The sequence below is a fragment of the Pteropus alecto genome, unplaced genomic scaffold (genome assembly GCF_000325575.1).
Source record: "Pteropus alecto unplaced genomic scaffold, ASM32557v1 scaffold81, whole genome shotgun sequence".
NCBI classification, from domain to species: domain Eukaryota; kingdom Metazoa; phylum Chordata; class Mammalia; order Chiroptera; family Pteropodidae; genus Pteropus; species Pteropus alecto.
This window is the reverse complement of record NW_006433378.1, coordinates 222,953-244,223: the sequence shown is the minus strand read 5'-3', so window position 1 is coordinate 244,223 and position 21,271 is coordinate 222,953. Positions and strand designations below refer to the sequence as shown.

The window sequence follows — 21,271 nt, the reverse complement described above, 5'->3', positions numbered from 1 at the left end:
AGTTATCGCTGCCCAGTACACTGAGATATTCATTTAAAAATGATTGAGATCAAAACAAAGCAATTTTATTATTAGAATGTTTAAAGTAAAAAGTATTTTACTCACAATGAAATTTCTGTGATAAAGATTTTGTTAGATCAAAATTTCATTAAGAAAAACTGACTACTTGATATAGTCTTGCCTATTTTAAATCTGTTAAGTGTTCTGAAACTAGCTATTGAAAAAGGAGTAATAGATTTGTCAGATGCTTTTTATGAATCATGTACACTGATAAAAAATAGATTTTAAGGAATTGTTTTGGACTTGTCAAGTACATACCTAATCTTTGTATACCAGTTATATACATTATAAGGAAACAATAAAAATTTAGCATATTCCTTTTAGTAACTTTTTGTATATTTAATTCATAATATTGCAGTGATATTTTATGAACAAATGTTACATAATCCACTGTGATAAGATAGTGCTTGAGAAATATCTTCTATTTTAATTAAATACGAATTTGGTCTTTTATAAACTTCATAAATAAATATTTAATTTTAAAGGCTATAACTATACTGTGGTTACTTTATTTTTGTTATAACATAAGAAGGCTGATTTTGGATAGCATTTAGACTGCTATGAATATACTTCCAAATGCCATTCAAATCAAAGAGACATATACTAAAGAAAAATACTAACTATAATCTTATCTGTGGGTATGTTCAGAAAGTGAAATGTAGAAAAAAAGAAAACTATCATCAATTGTGGAGTGATATATTTATAGCTATTTACTCCTTTTGACTCTACACATTAAGTTTCAACACTAAGGAAGCCATGAACTATTTTACCTAATATATTTAAAAAGAAAACAATCCATATATATTTCTCATTATTATAAAATTATTTACTTTTCTGATAAATAGATGTTCATAATATTATTTGGTATGTAGCTTGTAGAAGACAAAATTGTGATTAACTTTCATTTTTCTATGTTGTAAAATGTTTCACCTTTTATTTTATATAAGCTATTTGAGGGTCTAGATGGTAACATTAAACCAATATAAGTGAAAATATTGATATCCAGTTACAAAAAAATAGCTAAACCTAATTTCCATGTGGTTTCAATTTTTAAATTTATAAAAATTTTCAACTGATGTCAAGACTACACTACTACTAAATTTGAATTTTCATGGTTCTCTTGTGTGGCATTCTAAATATAACTTAATCTTTTTTATTAAAAAATTGTTATAAAATAAGAATTTAAGAAGAATAAGTAGATTTAAATTTTGTTTGACATCTAAGTTGTTTTAAAATATGTTTCTTTTCATTACGTATGTGTTTATACCTACTCACATGAATAACTATTTAGATCCATTGCTCATACTTAGCAAAATTTTATCAGTGGTACATAAGGCAAATGTTTGTTAGGTATATTCCCCTCTAACTATCTCACCCATGTTAATATGTATTTTTTATAATCCACAAGTAACATACTTTCATATTACAGTAACTTTCAAGGTAAAGTACATAGTATACTATATACAAGATCTCTAAAAGAAGAGGCAGGGTTGTTATGATTATTAAATTTATAATAGCAAGAATAGACTTTAATTATGTCTCAAAGAACACAGCCTTTAAATTTCTTTAACTGTCAAACTTTTTTTTCAAGTGTTATCAAGCTAAACATTTTTTATTATCATAACTTATGGGAAAATACCACTATTTCCTTGGTATCTTATAGAGGTCAGTAGAATTTTACATGTTAGGATTTTTTATATTTATGATTGCTAGTAATATCATTAAAATTACCATTCTTAATCATGCTCGCTATATGATAGACATTGCATTAAGTAATGTAAATACAATCTCTATTTTCACACCAATTACAAAAGTAATATTTACTTTAGAGGCAAAAAATAATAAGTTTCAGGAAGGCTATATTCTTGCTTACTGAATTTTTTAAAATAGATACCTGATAAGAATTAGTTTTATTATCTATAGTTATACTCAACATGAGCTATGGATAATAATTTTCTGTTCAAGTTGTGATTTTCTAGCAGCAGATTTTATGATAGTTTTTGACATTGTCCCTACTAGGAAGATTTTTCAAACTCATACCATCCTGACATACACTACATATAGAGTCCTGGAAAAGAGCACCTTCCCAGTACATATACTTCCTTCATTTGTGTGCTAATGTATTTTAAGGGATTCATTGAACACTTTGCACACTTTTATCACTATAATGTTTGTTTCCATTTGTATTTGGATGTGTTTTTGCCAGTTTTTCAGTTTGAGGGTAGATTGTGATATTGGGACAAACACCGCTAGTTAAATTGCTACTGGGAGAAAGATGCATTGTTATCAGCCTTGCTTCAGTAGTCATCTGGAGAATGTTCTTCCATCTGAAATTCATAATAAGTTGTTAGACATTGGTTTCCTTAGCAGTATTTGAGACAAGCTGTTATTCTTTTTATTCCTTTAAAATTTGTTGTTCTTTAGTAAACCATTAAATAAAGAACTTTTATCTTATAGGACAAACTGTGGCAAGATCAGAAGATAAATCTGAGGAAAAACTTCTGGAAGAACTGAAACATTTGACTCAAGGTTAACACATGAAAACAAACAGTTAGTAGTTAGTATCTTTTTTTTCACATTTTACTTGTTATAAAGAAATTGACTGAAATTTATTTCACAGCAATGATAAAAATGAAGCTGCTGCAGTATACAACCGATAAAATAGATGCAATTAATCTTTAATTTTAAAAAATCAACCATGAAAACAGTAGCGATACTAAATTTTAATTAGTAGAGTATAAAACCGAAGAAATAAAACAATCTTGCTCAAAAGTTAAAGACTGAAATTGCAAATTAATCTGAAGTTGAGAGATTTAGATTTCTCCATTTAATAGTCAGTTATCAATCCCCACAAAATAAATGAAATTAGAAGTGATTCTGCACATGTGGGTGGAGGTCTAATCCATATTCTAATTAAATTTCCATGTATTATCAAAGGACACCAGTCTGAAATAAAGTGAAGACATACCTACTTATATATTAATGAACAGATGTTTCGCCTGTGTGCAAACATGCCTTAGAGAGGGAGAAGTGAATGTGGAGTCTGCACAAATGTAGAATAAATGGAAAAATAATTTTAAACATGAGAGAGGTCTTGCATGAAAAGACAATGGAAATGTACCAGAAATAACTGAATCTTCTGCATCTACCAAAAACACAAAACTCAACTGATAAAAGAAATTAATTTAATTTGTTCTTCAAAAATTATATTTTTTATTTCTGTTTTTAGCATTACATTTTTAATTTATAAATTTGAAATAAACACAATTTAATTTTAGAATTTAGATTTATTTCCTCATCGAGATGATAGGACATATGGATAACCATTGTTTTACCTTCCTACTGCATGGAGTTCCAACCTAAACATGGAATTGTGAGTAAGTAAAATCTAAAGTGACAAGGTGTCTAGGTGATCTAGCGGAAAGAAATGGGCTTTGTTATCAGAATGACTTGGGTTATTGCTCATTTCAAACTATGTCTAGCCAGTTGATTTGTCCAATTTAACTCACCCTAGTTCTCCATTTAACTGGTAAAGATAATAACTGCTTAGAAAATTCGTTATAAAAATTAAGTTGGTTAATATATGTGAAAGCACTTAGTCCAAAGCTAGAAACTTGATAAATTAAAATTTCCTTTTTTTTTTCCTTTTCTCCCTTTATCTCCTTCTCATCCTTTATGCTCTAGAGATTTTTTATAGTGTAGATTAGTTCAAGAGTTCAGAATGTCTGCAGGCTGGATCCTAAAGACTCTGCAAACACTGACTTTCAAGCACAGAAAAGAGACCACCTCATTTCTATCAGAAATAAACAGAAGTTTATATAAATGAATCTATTTGGTTTTTATCTATCTATTCTCAACACTTTTGTACCACATCTGAGATATACAACTTCATCAATAGTTAAATAGTTTGAAAAGATAAAAATATACTATAATATCCTCATTCAAAGATTCTTAAATATGAATTCATAACTGTATAAAAATTGGATCTTTTAGTCTTTAAATTTTTTTTGTGGTTCTACTACAAAACTTAAAAAACAAAAGTATTTATCACCATTTATACGCTATGTTTAAGTTGAAGGCATTAATTCGCTCTTGTTGGCATAATAATCTATTTCACATGCTAAACATAAGAAAACTGTAAAACTATTATAGTTTGAAATAAATGGCATTTTCAATTTTTAAACTGTTTATGCTGGCATTTCTAATTTTGTGAATTACAATATCTTTATTTCTCTTTAAATTAACCTCTTACATTGTATTTATAACAGCTATTTTAGAGCTCTAGAGAAATAAAAATAAATTTAAATATTTTACATAATTTTTTTCATATTTTTTTGCTAGTTACCAGTAGTATAATTGATATTTATTCAGGATGTCTTTAATATGGTTATTTTTCATGATGAAAAATGTTTGACCTATATTCTATAGAAAGAAATATAATTCTGCAAATAGGCATACACACTAACAGTATGCGGGTGTGAGAGGAGGTTTCTTCTTAAACATGGATGTATAGTATAGTCATTAAGGAGCTATGCTCCAAAGCATTGTACATTGGCGTTAGTTCTTCCAGATGGTTTTCTAGACTCTTTTCTCTGTTGTCTCATTCCAAGCTACTAAAAACATTCAAGACACCTTTCATAATGTCGTAAGATTTCCACAATTCTCTAATTGCTCAATCATTTTTACTTTCATTCTCAACCATTTCATGAGGGTCCTCTGCATACATTTCGGGGGAGGGGTCAAAACTTTGATTTAAAACTTTACTTCAATTATTTCAAGGTTCACTTTGTCTATTTAACAATAAAATTTAAAAGATACCTTAACGCGTAGATGGAATCTTTTTGAGGTTGAACTAATTTTTATATTCTTTTTTTAGGTATTAAATTATCAAATATTTTTGCTGATCATTTCACTATAATCATCTTTCATTCTCATTTGTATTTTTATTTTTTATTAAATTGCTATTTTCCATTTGTAAATATCTAATTGTGTTTATATTTAGAGCAGGTTCATGATAGAATTTATATATGAGGTACTAATATTTAGTAAAGTCTATACTACTTTACAAAATAAAGATTATTAACCCTAAGTATGAAGAGCTGGTTGAAGGTAAATTCTGTTTAAATCATAATTAATCTGCCAATTAGATTTACTTACTTATACCAAAATCTTTTCCCAGTTCAAAAAATCAAGAAGAACATTAAAACATAATGCTGAAATAAATTTCTAGGCCCAAGATGGAGCTGCTTCTGCTTGATGGGTGCCTACACTTGCAAATCGAAATAGACAATTTTCATGTTCCTGTAAATGCTCCACTTGGCCAGAAATACAGTATATCCAGTCAGCCCCAAGCATCAAACCCACTCTGGGCTCTATTCTATTTTCCTTGTTCCTCGATCTCTCTAAATAAGGTCAGATATGCAACCCCAACTGGTCACATTCTGTTGCTGTGTTGCTGCTTCTAATGCTCTATGTCACTTGCTCTTGTTCAAACCTCCTTTACAAAGAGTGCTCCACTGCTTGTGAGACACTATATTTCCCAAATCCATAGATTGTTTCCCCTTGAAGAAATTAAACTCTGTTATTAAATTGTTCTATTTTCGTCATTTGATGACAAAAAATGTAAACATAAGTTTTAAACAAATTTTCTTTAAAAATTTTAACATAAAAATGGGCAATTTTAAAGGTAAAGTTTAATTTCATATTTATAAGTAAATAATTTTTCTCAATTTAATATCACTTATTACATATAAATGATCTCTAGAGTTCTAATGGTAGAAAGAGAATGTAATTAAATAAAAAAAGATATAAAACAACCAATGTGGCTCTATATAAGTTAGGTAGAGATCAAAAAAATTTATCTTTATTTATACATAGTCTTTTATAAACCTGAGTAACCAACAGACTATCTGGACCTAAAATTGATGAATAAGACAAGATCAGAACTTGTGCATTTTTGAATTTTAATCATTTTTATCATTGTTAGGTTTCTATAACTTCTGCAATGTAATACTCTTTTTCTTTGCTACTGGTACACAAAAATTCCAACAGAGAAGGAGCAAAGTATGGGAAGATATACCTGGTTTCCATCAGACCACAGGGTTCAAATTGAAGCTCTGATTTTTTCTAATAACCGTGGAATTTTGAGCATCTTAAACTCTTTAAGCCTCAGTATCCTTAACATCACCACCTGTTGATGATGATCATACTTCCTTAGAGGGCTGTCATAATGAAAGTGAAATCTTGAGCACAGAGCTAGCACATAAGCAGCTAATAAATTTTAATTAATGTTATTATTAACACAAACAACACAATAGGCTTAAAATTATTAATCCAAAGCCTACTCGGTCAGTACTTTTTAAAGAATATTCTGACCACACAATAAGGCTAAATAATAATAATTATTATTATATGCAAATAGCATTCTTCAAGGACTTATTTTTATTATAACATATTCATTTTACATTAACAAATTAAATTTTAACAAACATTGTATATTTCCCTCAATGCTAGAGGACACATGGAACACACTACATAGCATGTTATGTAGTCTCAAGGTCAATATCTTGTCACTACTTTTACTAGTTTACATATCAGAGGTTATTTCTCTATCTACTCGTCTTGTTAGCTTGTGACTTCTTGGACTATTGTAAAGTTGCTTGCTTTCTACCTTAGTTCTCAGAAAACTACAGCTTCTGATTTGTCTCTCATCTTAAAAAGTAAAATAAGAATTCTTTAGAATTTAGGGCACAGTACAAGTCAATGGTTCTAAATGATGAAATGCAACCTTTTCTATGGAATAAAAATAATAAAAAAAATATTTTATGATAGCTTTTATTGATGTTCAAAATATTTAGGTGGTGGTTTTATTTTCCCTTTGTTTCTCATCTCTTGATTCCCTTTGCTTGTCCTCCACAAAATTCAAGTTACTGTTTGACTTCTAACCAAATGGCTTGTATTGTATTTAAATGCATTGTTTTCTTTAAAAAAAATAAACAAACAAACCAATAAATAAATAAAATTAGGTAGATGATTATGATGCTGACACAAAACCAAAAGTAGTCACATTAATCACTATACAATTCCTATCAGCACACAAATATGTTGTAATATTCCTCATATAAATGCAAAAACAATAAAAAAAATTCCACCCTGGCTTTTCCTTACATCTCTTGATTTGATTTCATTACTGTATTTCAGAGTAAAGATCTTTGAAAAAGTTGATTCACATTTCAATTTCTAATTCCTCTCCTCCCACTCTCTTTAGAATCTCTATTAAGGTTTTATTTCCTACTCTTCCTTCAAAACATCACATGTATTTGATACAAATAACCTCCACATTTCCTAACCTACAGACTTTTATATACAGTTTTATATAGTTTTCATTATACTCATTCTTTATTTGCTACAAATATTCACTCCCTTCTTGAAGTGCTTTCTTCATTTGGTTTTGGGGAGATATTCTGACTCATTGGCTACTCATTCTCTCTGTTGATTGCTCTGCCTTCTCCTGACCTCTAATTTTGGAGAGCTCAGACATCTGCTCTGGCTACAGCCTCCATAAATGATATAATCTTGTCTAATGGCTTTAAATAACATCGCTATGCTATTAGATACCAAATTTATATCTCTAGCCCTTACCTCGTTCTTGAATTCCAGACTTTAGTGTCAGAATAACTATTTTATTGCTCCAAGTGTCTGCAAAATAGGTACCTTAAACTTAAAATGTTTAAAATAGAGCTTTTGATTACAAAATCCCAATAACATCCTCCCATCATAATTTCTATTTCAGAAAATGGCACCTCTATCCTGTTAGCTCAGGTCAAAAACCTTAGAGAATCCTTGTCTCCACTTTTTCTCTCGTATCCCACACCCAAATTATCAGCAAACCCTATCAGATCTTCTTTCAAAGTATATCCTGAATTTAATCCTTTATTTCTACTTAAACCAAGTCCAAGACACTATCACTTCTACACTGGCCTCTTAGCTCTTCTATTTTACCCTTATTTATAGATCAATCAGAGAGATGCCTATGAAGTTAGAGTCTAACTATGCCACTCAGCTGCCCCCAATCTTTCATGGCTTACTCTTTCACTCAGATCCCAAGGATTTATCTAGGCTTCAAATCCTAAATAACTTGGCCCTCTATACTTCTCTGATTTTACTTTCTACCACTCAGCACTCACATATACTAGGTTTCTTGCTGTTCCTGCAACATCTTAAATACTCTAGTCTTAGAGCATGCCCTTGCTCCTTTCTCTTCTGAGAAAACTTCTCTAAGATATAGACATGGTTATTTCCTCCCAGATGTCCACATGAGTAACTCTGTCACTCTGCGCTAATATAGCTTTGTCAGAGGCTTTTCATGACATCTCTACAAATAACATTACAATCTACTCTATACACCCAATTATGCTTAATATTTTTTTCAGAGCTCTGGTCACTATAAAATACATTATATATTTATTTGTTTATTGTCTTTTTCCTTCTATTAGATTGTAAGGCCCTTGAAGGTAGAGATTTTTGCTTTGTGTTACCTCCCAGTGTTTTTCTTTGCTTTTTGTATTTTTCTCTGCACATATTTTCATTACTGCTGTATCCTCTAGGTAATAATTGGTGCTCATAGGCTTTCAAATATATTTGCTGAATGACTTAAATGAGAGAATGAAAAAACAAATCACTATAATACACGATCCATCTATACACAAAAAAATTTTACTTGTGATTAGCAAGTGCTCTATATAAATATAGATTATTTTTTAAGGAGTTTGATAAAATGCATAATTTTTTATACTTTCATAAACATTATCAAACAAGTGTGATTGAAATTATAGATTCTCAGCAAAACATAAAATCTAACACATGTGACAACACTGGATATAATTTTGGTTTGTAATGGTTTATCAGATAAAATATATTTTTAATTAATATTTTAACTCTAGTAATAAAACAAATATTATTTTGATCTCAATCCTTACAAACTGATACACCAAAAATAATTCAACTTCATTTGTGTAGGGTAAAGACTCACTTGCTTTTACATAACAAAGGTCTGTGGACAAGTTATTATTAACATTTCATTTACAATAAATCTACAGATCATCCCAAGAAGTTAATAATTCCTATCATGATAATATGAAGGAATCCAGGCAAAATATTAACATATATATAAAAAAAGGAATGCAGTTATCTTTTTCAGCATTCGAATTTGAATGTTATTGACTGGGAAGGCAAATTGGATTAAGAATAATTTTTTGGACTTCATTAATCTGACCAAACACATTGTAGTTTTATCTCATTAAGGAACAGTCAAAAACATGTAGCATTTTATAAAATAAATAAAGTCTCTGCATTTTATTCTTTGTGAAATTTGAAGTTATTATTTCATATCTGATAGTTTTTAAAAAATATTGCATTTATATGTATATTCTTGAAATAATTATAACTTCAATATATAAAAAAATAATTGATTAATTCTAATTTCAGACTAAAGTTAAGGTTTACAAATGTTATAGTTATTTTCCAAATACAGAAAACACTGAGAAACAGAGAACAAAGCACATTAAGTTACTTCTAAGTAGTGGATCTTATAAATTTGACTTTTATGTTTTAATGAGCCCCATTATACTACAAAAGCATTTGTTTTTCTTTCTTTACTGTAATAGAGTATTTTGAAACACTTAGTCAAATATATTTTAGTTTTATAGCTGTCTTCACAGATGTAGCCCTTTGGGGATTTGGTTTTTCTTCTCATTCCACTGTCACTGATGGTAAAATACTGTTGCACTCTGAAATGGTTTTACAAGTGATCTTATGTACACTTTAAATTGTCCTGTAACATCACATAATTCTTTCTTTTCAAATAAATTACACTAATGTATATATATCATTTTTCACCTACATTTATGTTCTATCTGGCAAACTTAAAGTACTTTAACAGGAACACTGGAGCTAACATTAATTGTTTTATTTCTTGCTGAATAATTCCTCACCTAATTCTTAAGGGAGGAAAAGGACTTAAAGTAATAAAACATTAATGCTGTCAACATAGCAGTAAAATAAATCCAAAGAGATTTGAACCCTGGTCCTTTTGCAAAGTCATCAAAATGTTCCAGTTAGGTTAATTACAATAACATACCACAAATAATTATAGAATCAGAGGGTAAAGATTTTTTTCTTCATTATGGAAACCACATGAACTATTATCTGTCAGAAAATCTAATTATAAGCCTGATAATAATTGGACTAGATAGCCAGATGACAGTGTTTCACAGATTTAAATTTCTCGTTATATGTCACAATGTCTAATTTTAGTCTGTTCTCTGTCCTTACTTTTGTAACATTAACCAGGCAGGTATCAGCATGCTAACATGTTAAAATTATGAGTTTGCAACCAAATACATTTCCTAAGCATATTTAATGACTGCTTTTAATAATTCATGGTGAAGGCAACCTGGTGAATAGATAATACAAGGAAATGAAAGCTAATAGTCTTGAGTCATAGTTAATCTTTGTTCTGTCACCTATTAGCTCCAATTCCCTTTTGTTCTATGGACCACACTTTTCTCATCTGAAAAAAATGTTAGATAGTGTCATCGTTTCAACATTTTTCATTCTAATAGAATCCATATATTTCATACCTCATCAGTGTAATGGTTCCATTCATGTTAAAACTATCTTTTTGATATATTTAAGATATCTCTTAAGTGTGTTGTAATTAAGTCCTAGAATATTATTTTGTTAAGTTGAAAAATATATTTAAAAAAAACAAATTCGAGTGTAATTTGAAAATTAATTTCTTGGTGAAGGAATTGCATAAACTCTGTATAATGAATACAGACATATTCTAAATTCCTATACAGAGATTTAGAATGAAGGAGTACTGGGTCTTCACTTATACTTTTTTTGACATTTCTTCAGCTTTTCTATTACCTCTTGGAAACATAAAATAATTCCAGATAAGAAAAATCAGGAAATACACTAAGAAAATATGCTTATTTGAAAAATAAGTAGGATTGAAATTTTGCTTTTTCAATTACTTTATTTCTCATGTCATATAGAAGTAACTAAGAAAAAATATACCTATTAAACACTACATATAATTAAATCAACTTCACATTATAAATATTAGAAAATATGTTATTATTGAGTACATTTCTTATACTATAATCAAGTTATGGCAATACATATGAAGCATACATCTCTTAGTGTGTGTGTATACAGATATATATATATATAAGTTATATATACATATATACATATATGAGTTATATGTATCTCTCAAATAATCCAAATTAGGAAGTTCGCTGCTTTAGAAATTTGGCAAATCTGTAATATTTAATGATTACAATTATAATTTAGTACACAGAAGAGTGTCTATTTTTAAATTGTCTCAATTATTTCAAGAAATCTTATGCACTAAGAAATTATGGCTTAGCATTTAATTTAATCACATCTACTTTCCATTAAAAAAATCAAGAACCGTTCTTATCTATTTTTTACAAATCAGTAAACCATAGGACTAAAATTTTAGTAATATATTTTTGTTTCCATTTAAAAATTAAATTATTTTGTGATAAAGTTCTTTACAGTGTAAAGGAATAAATAATAAAGAAATAAAATACATGAGACTAGCAGCAGGTATGCTGTTGTAAAGTTACTTACAAATACTTTGTTAAATAATTTTTTGTTTTCATGATATCAAAATAGGATAAAATAAAGTGATTTGTGTCAATAACATTTATTTTTGACAAAAATGTGTTAGGAAACATTAACCATTTTAGAGGGGCTCTGAATAAATAAATTCACAAAAAAAAACCAGAAGCAAGTTAATTGCCTCAACTTTGCAATTTACTTTTGTTTGTTTGAAAACTTCAGATCAGTTAATGTTAAGCCAGGAAGTTAAACAATTATACATTTTTAAGTGGAAGCCAAGTTTAATCTTAGATAAGAATAGATCGAAGTAGTTTGTGTTGGTAGTGGAAAAATTGAATTATTTAACAGAAAGGAGGAATGACATTTTCTGTCATTGAAAAGGTATATTTTAATGTGTTAGTTAGAGAGGTGTATTTATATCCCCATTTTACAGATAAGAAAAAAAACAGTTAAGAATTTTAAGTAACTTGCCTAAGGTTATATATACATAGAATCTGCAGAAAGGTTAACACTAAACACATCAGGGCAGTCACATACGATGGGGAAGACTGTGTAACTGTTCTGTGAATGACAACCCCTTGAAGTTGTACACAAGAGCTCTGAATAGATGACCTAGAGAGGGTTTAGTAAACAAAAGATGTTCTGCAACAGTAGGAGGCAACTGCATGGGTCCTGGAATAATGATCTTCCCTTATCTTACATTATCCTACTAATTATATTTTGGCTTATTTTTCTTCTTTAACTGTTCCGGTCTCTGATAAATCAAGTTTGCTTTCACCAATTTCCTTTATTGCTGGGATAGTGCTGGAAGGATGTTATTAAGTGCTGCTTAATTTAATTTGTTGGTCATCAAATCATTACTTGGATGAACAATTGATGGTATATATATATACTTATTGTATTGATATTTCAACATATATTAGCATAAGATTTTGGATGTAATGCATATATATATACTTGTGTGCTATTAGGGTAAGCTTTTTAAGTTCACTTTTAGAGATGAGATTGAGGGTAAAGCAGAGGCAATCAAAGTACATATAGGTGGTAATTACAATTAGCAAAGCCCTAAATTATATCATGGCTTCTGTTTTGCAAGGAATCTCAAACACTGCTAAAGATACTAAATGTGAATACCATTTACTCTTGCCACAGAGTGATTTTTTTTTTATTTTTGTCAAGAAATCAAATTATAAAAGTTTTTATATATCTTGGAAATTAGTAAAATCTATTAAAGTAACAAAAAATGAGTTCAAAGAATTGAATGAAAAATATAAAGGTTAAGATTCCCTTGAAATATAAATGAGAGGAGAGGTTGTGCTTTTATCTTCACCCATGATGGAGTGATTGAAACTAGATTAGTCCTCTCACCATAAACAATTATAATACTGGACAATGAAAAAACAAGGCAATAAGTTTCCTAAACTGGATAATAGGCAGCACAAATCTGACGTTTGAGACGGGGAACTCCAAGTCGAGTCCATATTTACTGTGGTTATTCGCATGATAATTTCTTATCAAAGATACAGCATGCTTGAGCCTAAGCAGAGTATAGTAGTTCTAGTGAGGTTAAGAGATAGAAATAAGAATTCTGAGACGTGGAAGAAGCTAGAATCTGGGGAGCAGGACTCCAGAAAGGAGGAAGCTTGGCAAAAGGTATGAGCTAGAATTCTCCCTGCAGATCTTTGGTTGGGCTAGAATTCTCCCTGCAGATCTTTGGTGAGAGTATAAGAGGCTCTTCAGAGAGACAATGCTGCAGAGCTGAGAGCAGAAAAATGATTGGACAAGTTGGAGAATGAATAACTATAATAATATTGACAACACTTTGTTTATATCTCATTAATACCTCATTGATACTCAGTGTTCAGTTGAGTGGAAGTCCAATACCTTAGAAGTAAGAGAATACAATGAGACCTAGTCTATGCTCACCCTAACAGATTTTTAAACCAAGTACCTGCAATATCCTCAATATAGACCCTGCCAAGTTGGAGGGTCTATAAAATATCTTGGACTTTCTATGGATCCACCCTAAACAAATATAAAGCCAAGCCTGTTATACATTTAAGTCAAATTCAAGTCTAAACACACCCTTTAATTGAACTGCCTGGTAAAATAAAACATGTTTCCCCCTTTAATTTTTTATCCCCCAGTGGATAAAAAATTAAAGGCAAACTAAAACATCTATATAAAAATAGAATGGAATAATAAAAAAAAATTTCAATTAATGCGAAAAAAGCTTCAAAAGAGCAATTGGAAGGACAAATTAAAAAATAGCAAGATGGTAGAATTAAACAAAATCATATTGATAATTACATTAAATGCTAAATGGATTAATTACACCAACTGTGTGAAGAAGGTCTTTTTTTTAAAAAAAAAAAAATAGGTGGGTTGTATAAAAATGTGGAACAAAATATATTATGTAAACATAACCATGGGAAACTTGATGTGTCTATCACAATATTAGAAAAAGCCAACTCCAGGACAAAGAGAGACATTTTATGATAAAAAAATAAATTAATCAGAAATGCATAATCATAAATGTACATGGAATTAATAGTATTGATTTAAATTACTAAAGGGAAAATTATCAGAGCTAAATGGAGAAATAAATAAAACCACAATTATATTCAAAGATGTTAATACCCCTCTCTCAGTATTGAAAAAAGTAGACAATATTAGGAAGAGTATTAGAAGACCTGAGCAACCATAAACTAATTATTTACAGAACACATCTTCAGTCAAATAACTGAAGAGCACAGATTTATTTCGAGAATACATAAAATAATATTATATCTTGGGTTATAAAATAATAACCCATAAAGATTATATCTTGGGTTATAAAATAATTTTCAATATATTTCAAAGGGGAAATCTACAGAACTTACGGTTCTTACTAGAACTGGCTTAAATTAGAAATACACAACCAGATAACTAGAAATTATCCAGATATTTGGATGTTAAATAACATTACTAAACAACTCAGTGGCAAAATAATCATAAAGAAAAATTTACAATTACTTTGAACTTAATCGTAATGAAAAATACAGTATATATTTGACTCATTATTTAAGAAGGAAATAATCTATTAAAACTTATTTTCCTGAATGATAATTATAATTCTTAGTTCTATTCTTTTACTTTCTGAATATGTCATTTCGAGGTCATGTGGAAGTATAAATCTACGAGTTCTAGATATTGGCATTATCGACCTTTGGAATGAATAATTCTTTGTTTTGGGGGCTCCCTGGTGCATGACAGGATGTTTAGCATCTTCTTTGGCCTTTACTTGCCAGTAGCACCTACACTCCTAGTCATGACACTAAAAGACCGCTCTAGACGTTATTCCCTGGGATGACAACCACAAAGTTAGAGCATCATGTTTGTGGGCAGACAGATGTGGTTAGATTCCAAACCTAGCACTTACCAATTTTGTTTCCACTGGAGTTTACTTAACCATTCTAAGCTTCTATATTTGTTTAGCAGTATGCTTTGGAAAAAGATAATGCATACTAGGATATTAATATGTTTGCCATCATGTGAACTCTCAACGCATATGTTGTATCTGTTCAATTGTGTAACTATAAAGAAACTCATCAACTAAAGCGACATCTCGTTATGGGTAAACTACTTTAATCTTTTGGTTTATAATCTCATTTATATGAATTTATTATTATAATTAATGTGTCAATCTTCATCTTTTTCCATTAAACTATGTTAATCATAGAAGTAGATTAGGATTAAACAATTTATTCTATTAAGTATCAAAGATTCTCTTCTTTGATCTGTTTCTGTCTGAGTGCCATAAACAAGACATTTACCACATCTGATTCTCAGTGTTCTAGATTGTGGCATGAGAAGATATAAATTTCTTGATGCTTTCAACATCCAAAGTTGAAACATAGAAAGTCCTTTAAAAATTACAAGCATCAATAATTTTATGAACTATTTCTCCTTAAATTATTTATAATCTCTAGAATTGTGAGAAAGAATTAAAAACATTCAAATGATTTAATATGGATATAGCCTTTAGGGAGAGAACAGAATGAGATATAAGTAATTCTAATGAGTATCCAAAAAAACCACGGTTTCTCTTTCAAGAAGCTAGTTTAGTCTAGTTTAGGATGCTCAAGACACAATGAAAGATAGCATATAGACAAGGTATAGTCAATAACCTCTGTGAGAGTAAAAGCGGTCTGAAGCAATTACAACTCTAGGAATTAAAGACATGCTTGATGAAACATGCCAGTGCTGAGGACCTTAAAAAAAAAACCCAAAACTAGTAGGACTTGTGCCATCAAAAAGGAGAGGGCTACTGAATATCTTAAACAAGGCACATAGCAAGGAAAGGCTCTAAGGTACAGTTAAGCTTTAAATCTTTGGCATTAATGAGCTACGTGGCCTACCACGCAGTCAGATGTTGTTGGGGAATATGGGTTGCAGCAAGATTACAGAGGCTTCTTAATGCTTTAGATGGAAGAATTTTAGCTTTATACACAGTGTAAAGTACTTTATACACAGATAAGTATCAAACATTTTTAAGAATTTTATAAGCACTTTGTAGAAAGAGACACACAATAACAACATGGAGTACAATGAATTTCAAATGGAGGATGGAAAAGAAACCAGAAAGCAATCATATCACTATCAACATTCTTTTAAATTATAAAAGACAGTATGACAGATTGGATTAATCCAATAGATCAATTTGTGAGCTTCTCTAAGCACTCCTTTTAAAGATAGATGCCCAAATTTCTATTTTTTTAATGTATTCACATTGATACAAATTATTGTAATGTATAAAATTTGTTTTTGGTTTACAAATGCAGTGAAGAAGAAAACCTTATTATCTATACACATACATTTATATCTTTAGAAAATATGCAAATTAGAAAATATATTCCAACAGATTATTTTCTTTAGACTCTTAAAGACATAATATTACACTATTTAAAACATATAATATTAAGTGTGTTCTTTTGTAGTCTCTGATTATGCATCAGTCATAGGAGTGCTCAAGTAGAAAACAGCTTAGCTAAATATGAGAAGCCTTGTAGCTCCTGTCCAACACACATCACCTAAAAGTGCTGACAAATCTATTAAGGTAAAAATTTTGATAAAATGGAAAACTCTGTATTTTAAGCAATCTGAGGGCCAAACCTATTACCGTCTTGCCCTTTGATTTCCCAGAGCAGGCATGTGTTTCTTCACATAGCAAGTACCACTGTACCCCTGCTTAAGAGAATAAAGAGAAGGAATATTTCTATCCTTTCCTAAATCTGTGAACATTACAAACTTTCAGGTTAAAAAGCATGGTCACAATAATTCTAGTTCCCAACATCTATTTCCATATAAACTTTACATTGCTAAAGTGCTTTGCAATATTTTGGAAATTAAATTAGAAAATATTTTTCATGCAAGTTCTTTGATGATTCCTTTTAAGCACACTGATGCAAGGAATTGAAATTCACTACATCATCATCATCATCATCATCATCATCATCATCATAATAAACAACCAGCTTAAGGTACAAAGAGAGGACATATTTAAAACGTTTCTGTGCCTTTAATGAAGTCTACAGTGGACACCAAGCAAAGCTAAGCAAACAAAACAAGCAAAACAAAATAAGAACAATTACAAAAATTGACACTTACCCATATTTTGCAAAATTTGCCCAGCGTTTCATTATGGATCTACTCAAAATTTCCTCAGCTTTTGTGTAATTAACTCTTCTATCCAGAGGTAAACCAAAGACAAATTCAATTTCATAACCATGCATCACTCCCATCCATTCTGGCCAAGGAAGTTTGGACGATCGATGTTCAAAATAGTAAAAAAAGGTACTATTTTCCCATTGTGAGAACTTTTTGGTGAACTCTAAGGCAGGGCATATGATATTGTAATCCCCAACAACATCATCCAAGGCTTCACGGTAATTTTCAGCTCTCTGATCATCTAACCAGTCCATGTAATGGAAGAGGATCGATTCCCTTCCAAATTCACTCACTCCTGGAAAAAATATTTTTAAACCTTCTTGAAATTCTCTTCTAGTTATAATACTATTGTTATCTTTGCTGAAACCAGGAGCACCGTATACCAAAAATGCTGTCCCTTCATCTTTATTAACACCCACCAAGATCTGGGTTTTTTTGAACTGTCCAAGTTGGAGCAGTGTGTCTGGCATGTCAGTGAGAAAATCACCATCTACAGTTGGACCAAAATTTACTGATAAGAGAGTATCATAGGGGACAACAAACATTTCATTCAGAAGAATTTCCTGGGGATCTTTATTTCGAAGGCATTTGATTATCTCAGTCTCATTTTCTCTAGCACAACCAATAAATTTAGCTAAGGTGAATGTTCTGTTCCTAGCTTCGTAAAGAGACATTACCGCCCAAGGGGCGTTAGAAGATCCACTTTGCAGAATGGCTCTAGTAAACAATGGTTGGCTTCTAGGAGAAAGTAAATGAAGGCTAACTGAAGCTGCTCCTGCACTTTCTCCAAAGAGAGTTACACTTTTAGGATTTCCACCAAAAGCTGCTATGTTTTTTTGGACCCACTGAAGTGCCAACTGTTGGTCAAATAAGCCCACATTCCCTGGTGCCTCAGGATTTCCTGGTAAAGCTAAGAATCCTAGAGCACCCACCCTATAGTTCATTGAAACTATGATAACTCTTTCAACCCGTGCCAGAAACTTGCCATCATAAACATGTAAAGATGATGTTCCAGTTTGAAAACCACCACCATAGATCCATATCATTACAGAAGCATTTTTCGGTTTAGGTGCTGGAATCCACACATTCAGATATAAACAGTCTTCACTGAGGTCAGTATTTGGATTCCACATCTCTGATCCAAGGAAGCCTGGAAAACTTTGATCTGTGTTTTGATAGCAGGAATTTGCATATTTTGTGGCATTCCAAATATTGGACCAGTTGGCCAAGGATTGTGGCTTTTTGAATCGAAGACTACCAAGAGGTGGCTGTGCATAGGGAATTCCGAGAAAGGCTGTTACTGTGCCACCAAGAACTGACAAGTTCATCCCTCTGACTTTACCATTCTTGGTTGTAATAATGATGTCTTCTTCAGTGTGTGACTTTTCGATAGGCACCCAGAGCAGAAGAAACCGCAAAAGAAATTGGATGCATACAATTGTACCCTTGCTCTGCATATTGGTTTCTAAAAGAGAGGTAGATAGGAAGTTTTAACAGTCTCATGCACCTATATTTTATTGATGCTAATTAAAATATAGTAGCTCTTATTAATCCTACAAATGATGAAAAATAATAAATCTGCTACTACTAGAAAGGCCTGTGTAAAAAAATGACAAAACAATTGAAGATATTTCCATTTTTGATTTCAAAAAGAAATAAGTGGAATAAAAAAATTGAAATTATTTCACTTTGGAAAAATTTATTATCAAACCTCTGTAAGGAAGATTTAGCATTTTGAATAGAAAGTTTGTCTTAGGCGCTTATATATATATATATATACACATATATACACACAGCCCTACAATAAGTGGCATTCAGTGGTAGCCTACTTATGGCAAATATAATTTTTACCTTAGTTAGAGGAAGAAGTATAAGATCTGGTATTCTTTGAAATATGTACAATTCTAATCATGGCTGGCTGGCTTCTGACAGAACTGTGAAGTATGTTAAGATCATTTAAGGATCCTTAGATTTCTGTTATTATCTTTTTTTGTTTCCATGGTCTTTTCTGTGATCCTTTTTGCCTAGTGGTTTATTCCTTTATATAATCTTAGTCTATGCTCAGAATAGATTTTGGACAATCTATTCATTGAATGTTAAGTAACAAAAAAAACCCAGTAGTTACTTTTTATCCTACAAATTATGAAAACTAATAAATCTGCTACCATTATAAAGGCCTATGGGGTGGGGGTGGGGGACAAAAAAACAGAAAGGGAGGGCTGCGGATACGTAACAATTTCTCTGAAGCTGAATAACCATGAAGGGCTTCTCTACCTAAATTACAATGTCAATGGAGAGAACCAGTGGTTGATAATATGTGTGGGAGGAGATAATGATTTAGAAGTAATTTTACACTGAGATTATGCAATGCACACTGTTAATTTGTTAATAAAGTATGTACAACTAGCAAAGTTAAATGTGTTAGCATGGTCAGACTTACTTGTATTTTGATAGTGGACAAAATGAGTGAAATAAAAGGACTAAATCTGATAAATTACTTGGAAAAGTGGGGGAAGCAAAAGTAATCTTTGAGATCTACAAAATCATAACTATTTATAATTTTATTAAATAATATTCATTTGGTGATATGAAAAGACCATTTTGGGAGTTCAAAGTTTTATTAAAAATTTGTAATGCACTCTTGAGTTTTTAAAAACATAATAATTTGAAAAATCAGATTCTGAAATCCATGTGACAAAGAGATACAGAAAATGTAATGCAAAATATCATTTAAAAACACTAACACTTTTGTATAATGGAAAGAAAAACTGATACAAATTGTCAAATACAAACACTAAACTCATCCACATAATAATAACAAAGGTCCACAAACATACAAAGTCTTCTCTTTACTACTTTTTGACACTGTAATTATAAATCCAACCTATGTGTCCAAGAAGCTAATTCTCTAAGTATTAAGAATTATTATTATTATTATTATTATTTTTATTATTATTATTTCAATTTAGATTGTTTTAAAAGGTAGATTGTAAGGCCCTATTCTGATAATTGTCTCAGATTGGAGATACTCCATTTAAAATCAGCCTCATTCACCACCTGCTCATAGGAGCTAGTAATTAACAAGTATTTTTGGTCCTCTCAAAATATCTGAATAAACTAGTTCATTGAGGATGGTATTTTGTCCAGTGCCCAGGACTTACAGATATATCTCTATCTCTGTCTCTGTTTATATCTTTGTCTATGCCTGTGACTGTGTCTATATCTATATATCTATATCTAATTCTATTGATATTCACATATATGCATATATTTATACATATATTTATATATAATTATAGTTATAAGGTTTTTAAAAATCAAATGGGATTATTATTTTTTATGTTCTCCATTTCGATACAATTGAATTTGTGCCAAAACCAATATTTTATATTATTTAAGTATATAATATAATATTTAATGCTATTTTTATACTTTTATAATATTTAGATATTATTATAATTATAATAAACATAATTTGTTATATTATAAATAATAATAAATAAATATGATATAATAATAGAAAATCTCCTATGACTTGACACTTACTAATTAAATTTTATATTTCTAACAGTTTAAGAGTATTAAAGGCACTGCTACCATAGTTTTTGTTTTTTTTCTTCTATAATTTTTAAGCCCTTTCTTTTAAATTAATGGGGGTGGGTATTTGGAGAAGAGCAAAATATTACGGTGCATTTTTTTTTTTTATTTTTTAAAAACTTGCTTTGGAAAGCAAAAGGAATTAAGATACAAAACCTGTTTCCTCTGAATTGCATTTCAACAGATTAATCACAGCATCTCTGGTCAGATTCATTCCTCTCTTCAGCTTAACTCAATGAATGTTCTACTG

General features: G+C 30.3%; 1 protein-coding gene across 1 annotated transcript in view; it reads right to left on the bottom strand.

Moving 5' to 3' along the window:
- BCHE (butyrylcholinesterase) overlaps nucleotides 1-21,271 on the bottom strand; it is a 49,214-nt gene that overhangs the window by 24,436 nt on the left and 3,507 nt on the right. The window contains exon 2 of the mRNA XM_006908174.3: nucleotides 17,365-18,889. Coding sequence (XP_006908236.1) covers nucleotides 17,365-18,889 — 1,525 coding nt within the window. The remainder of the gene's footprint in view (nucleotides 1-17,364; nucleotides 18,890-21,271) is intronic.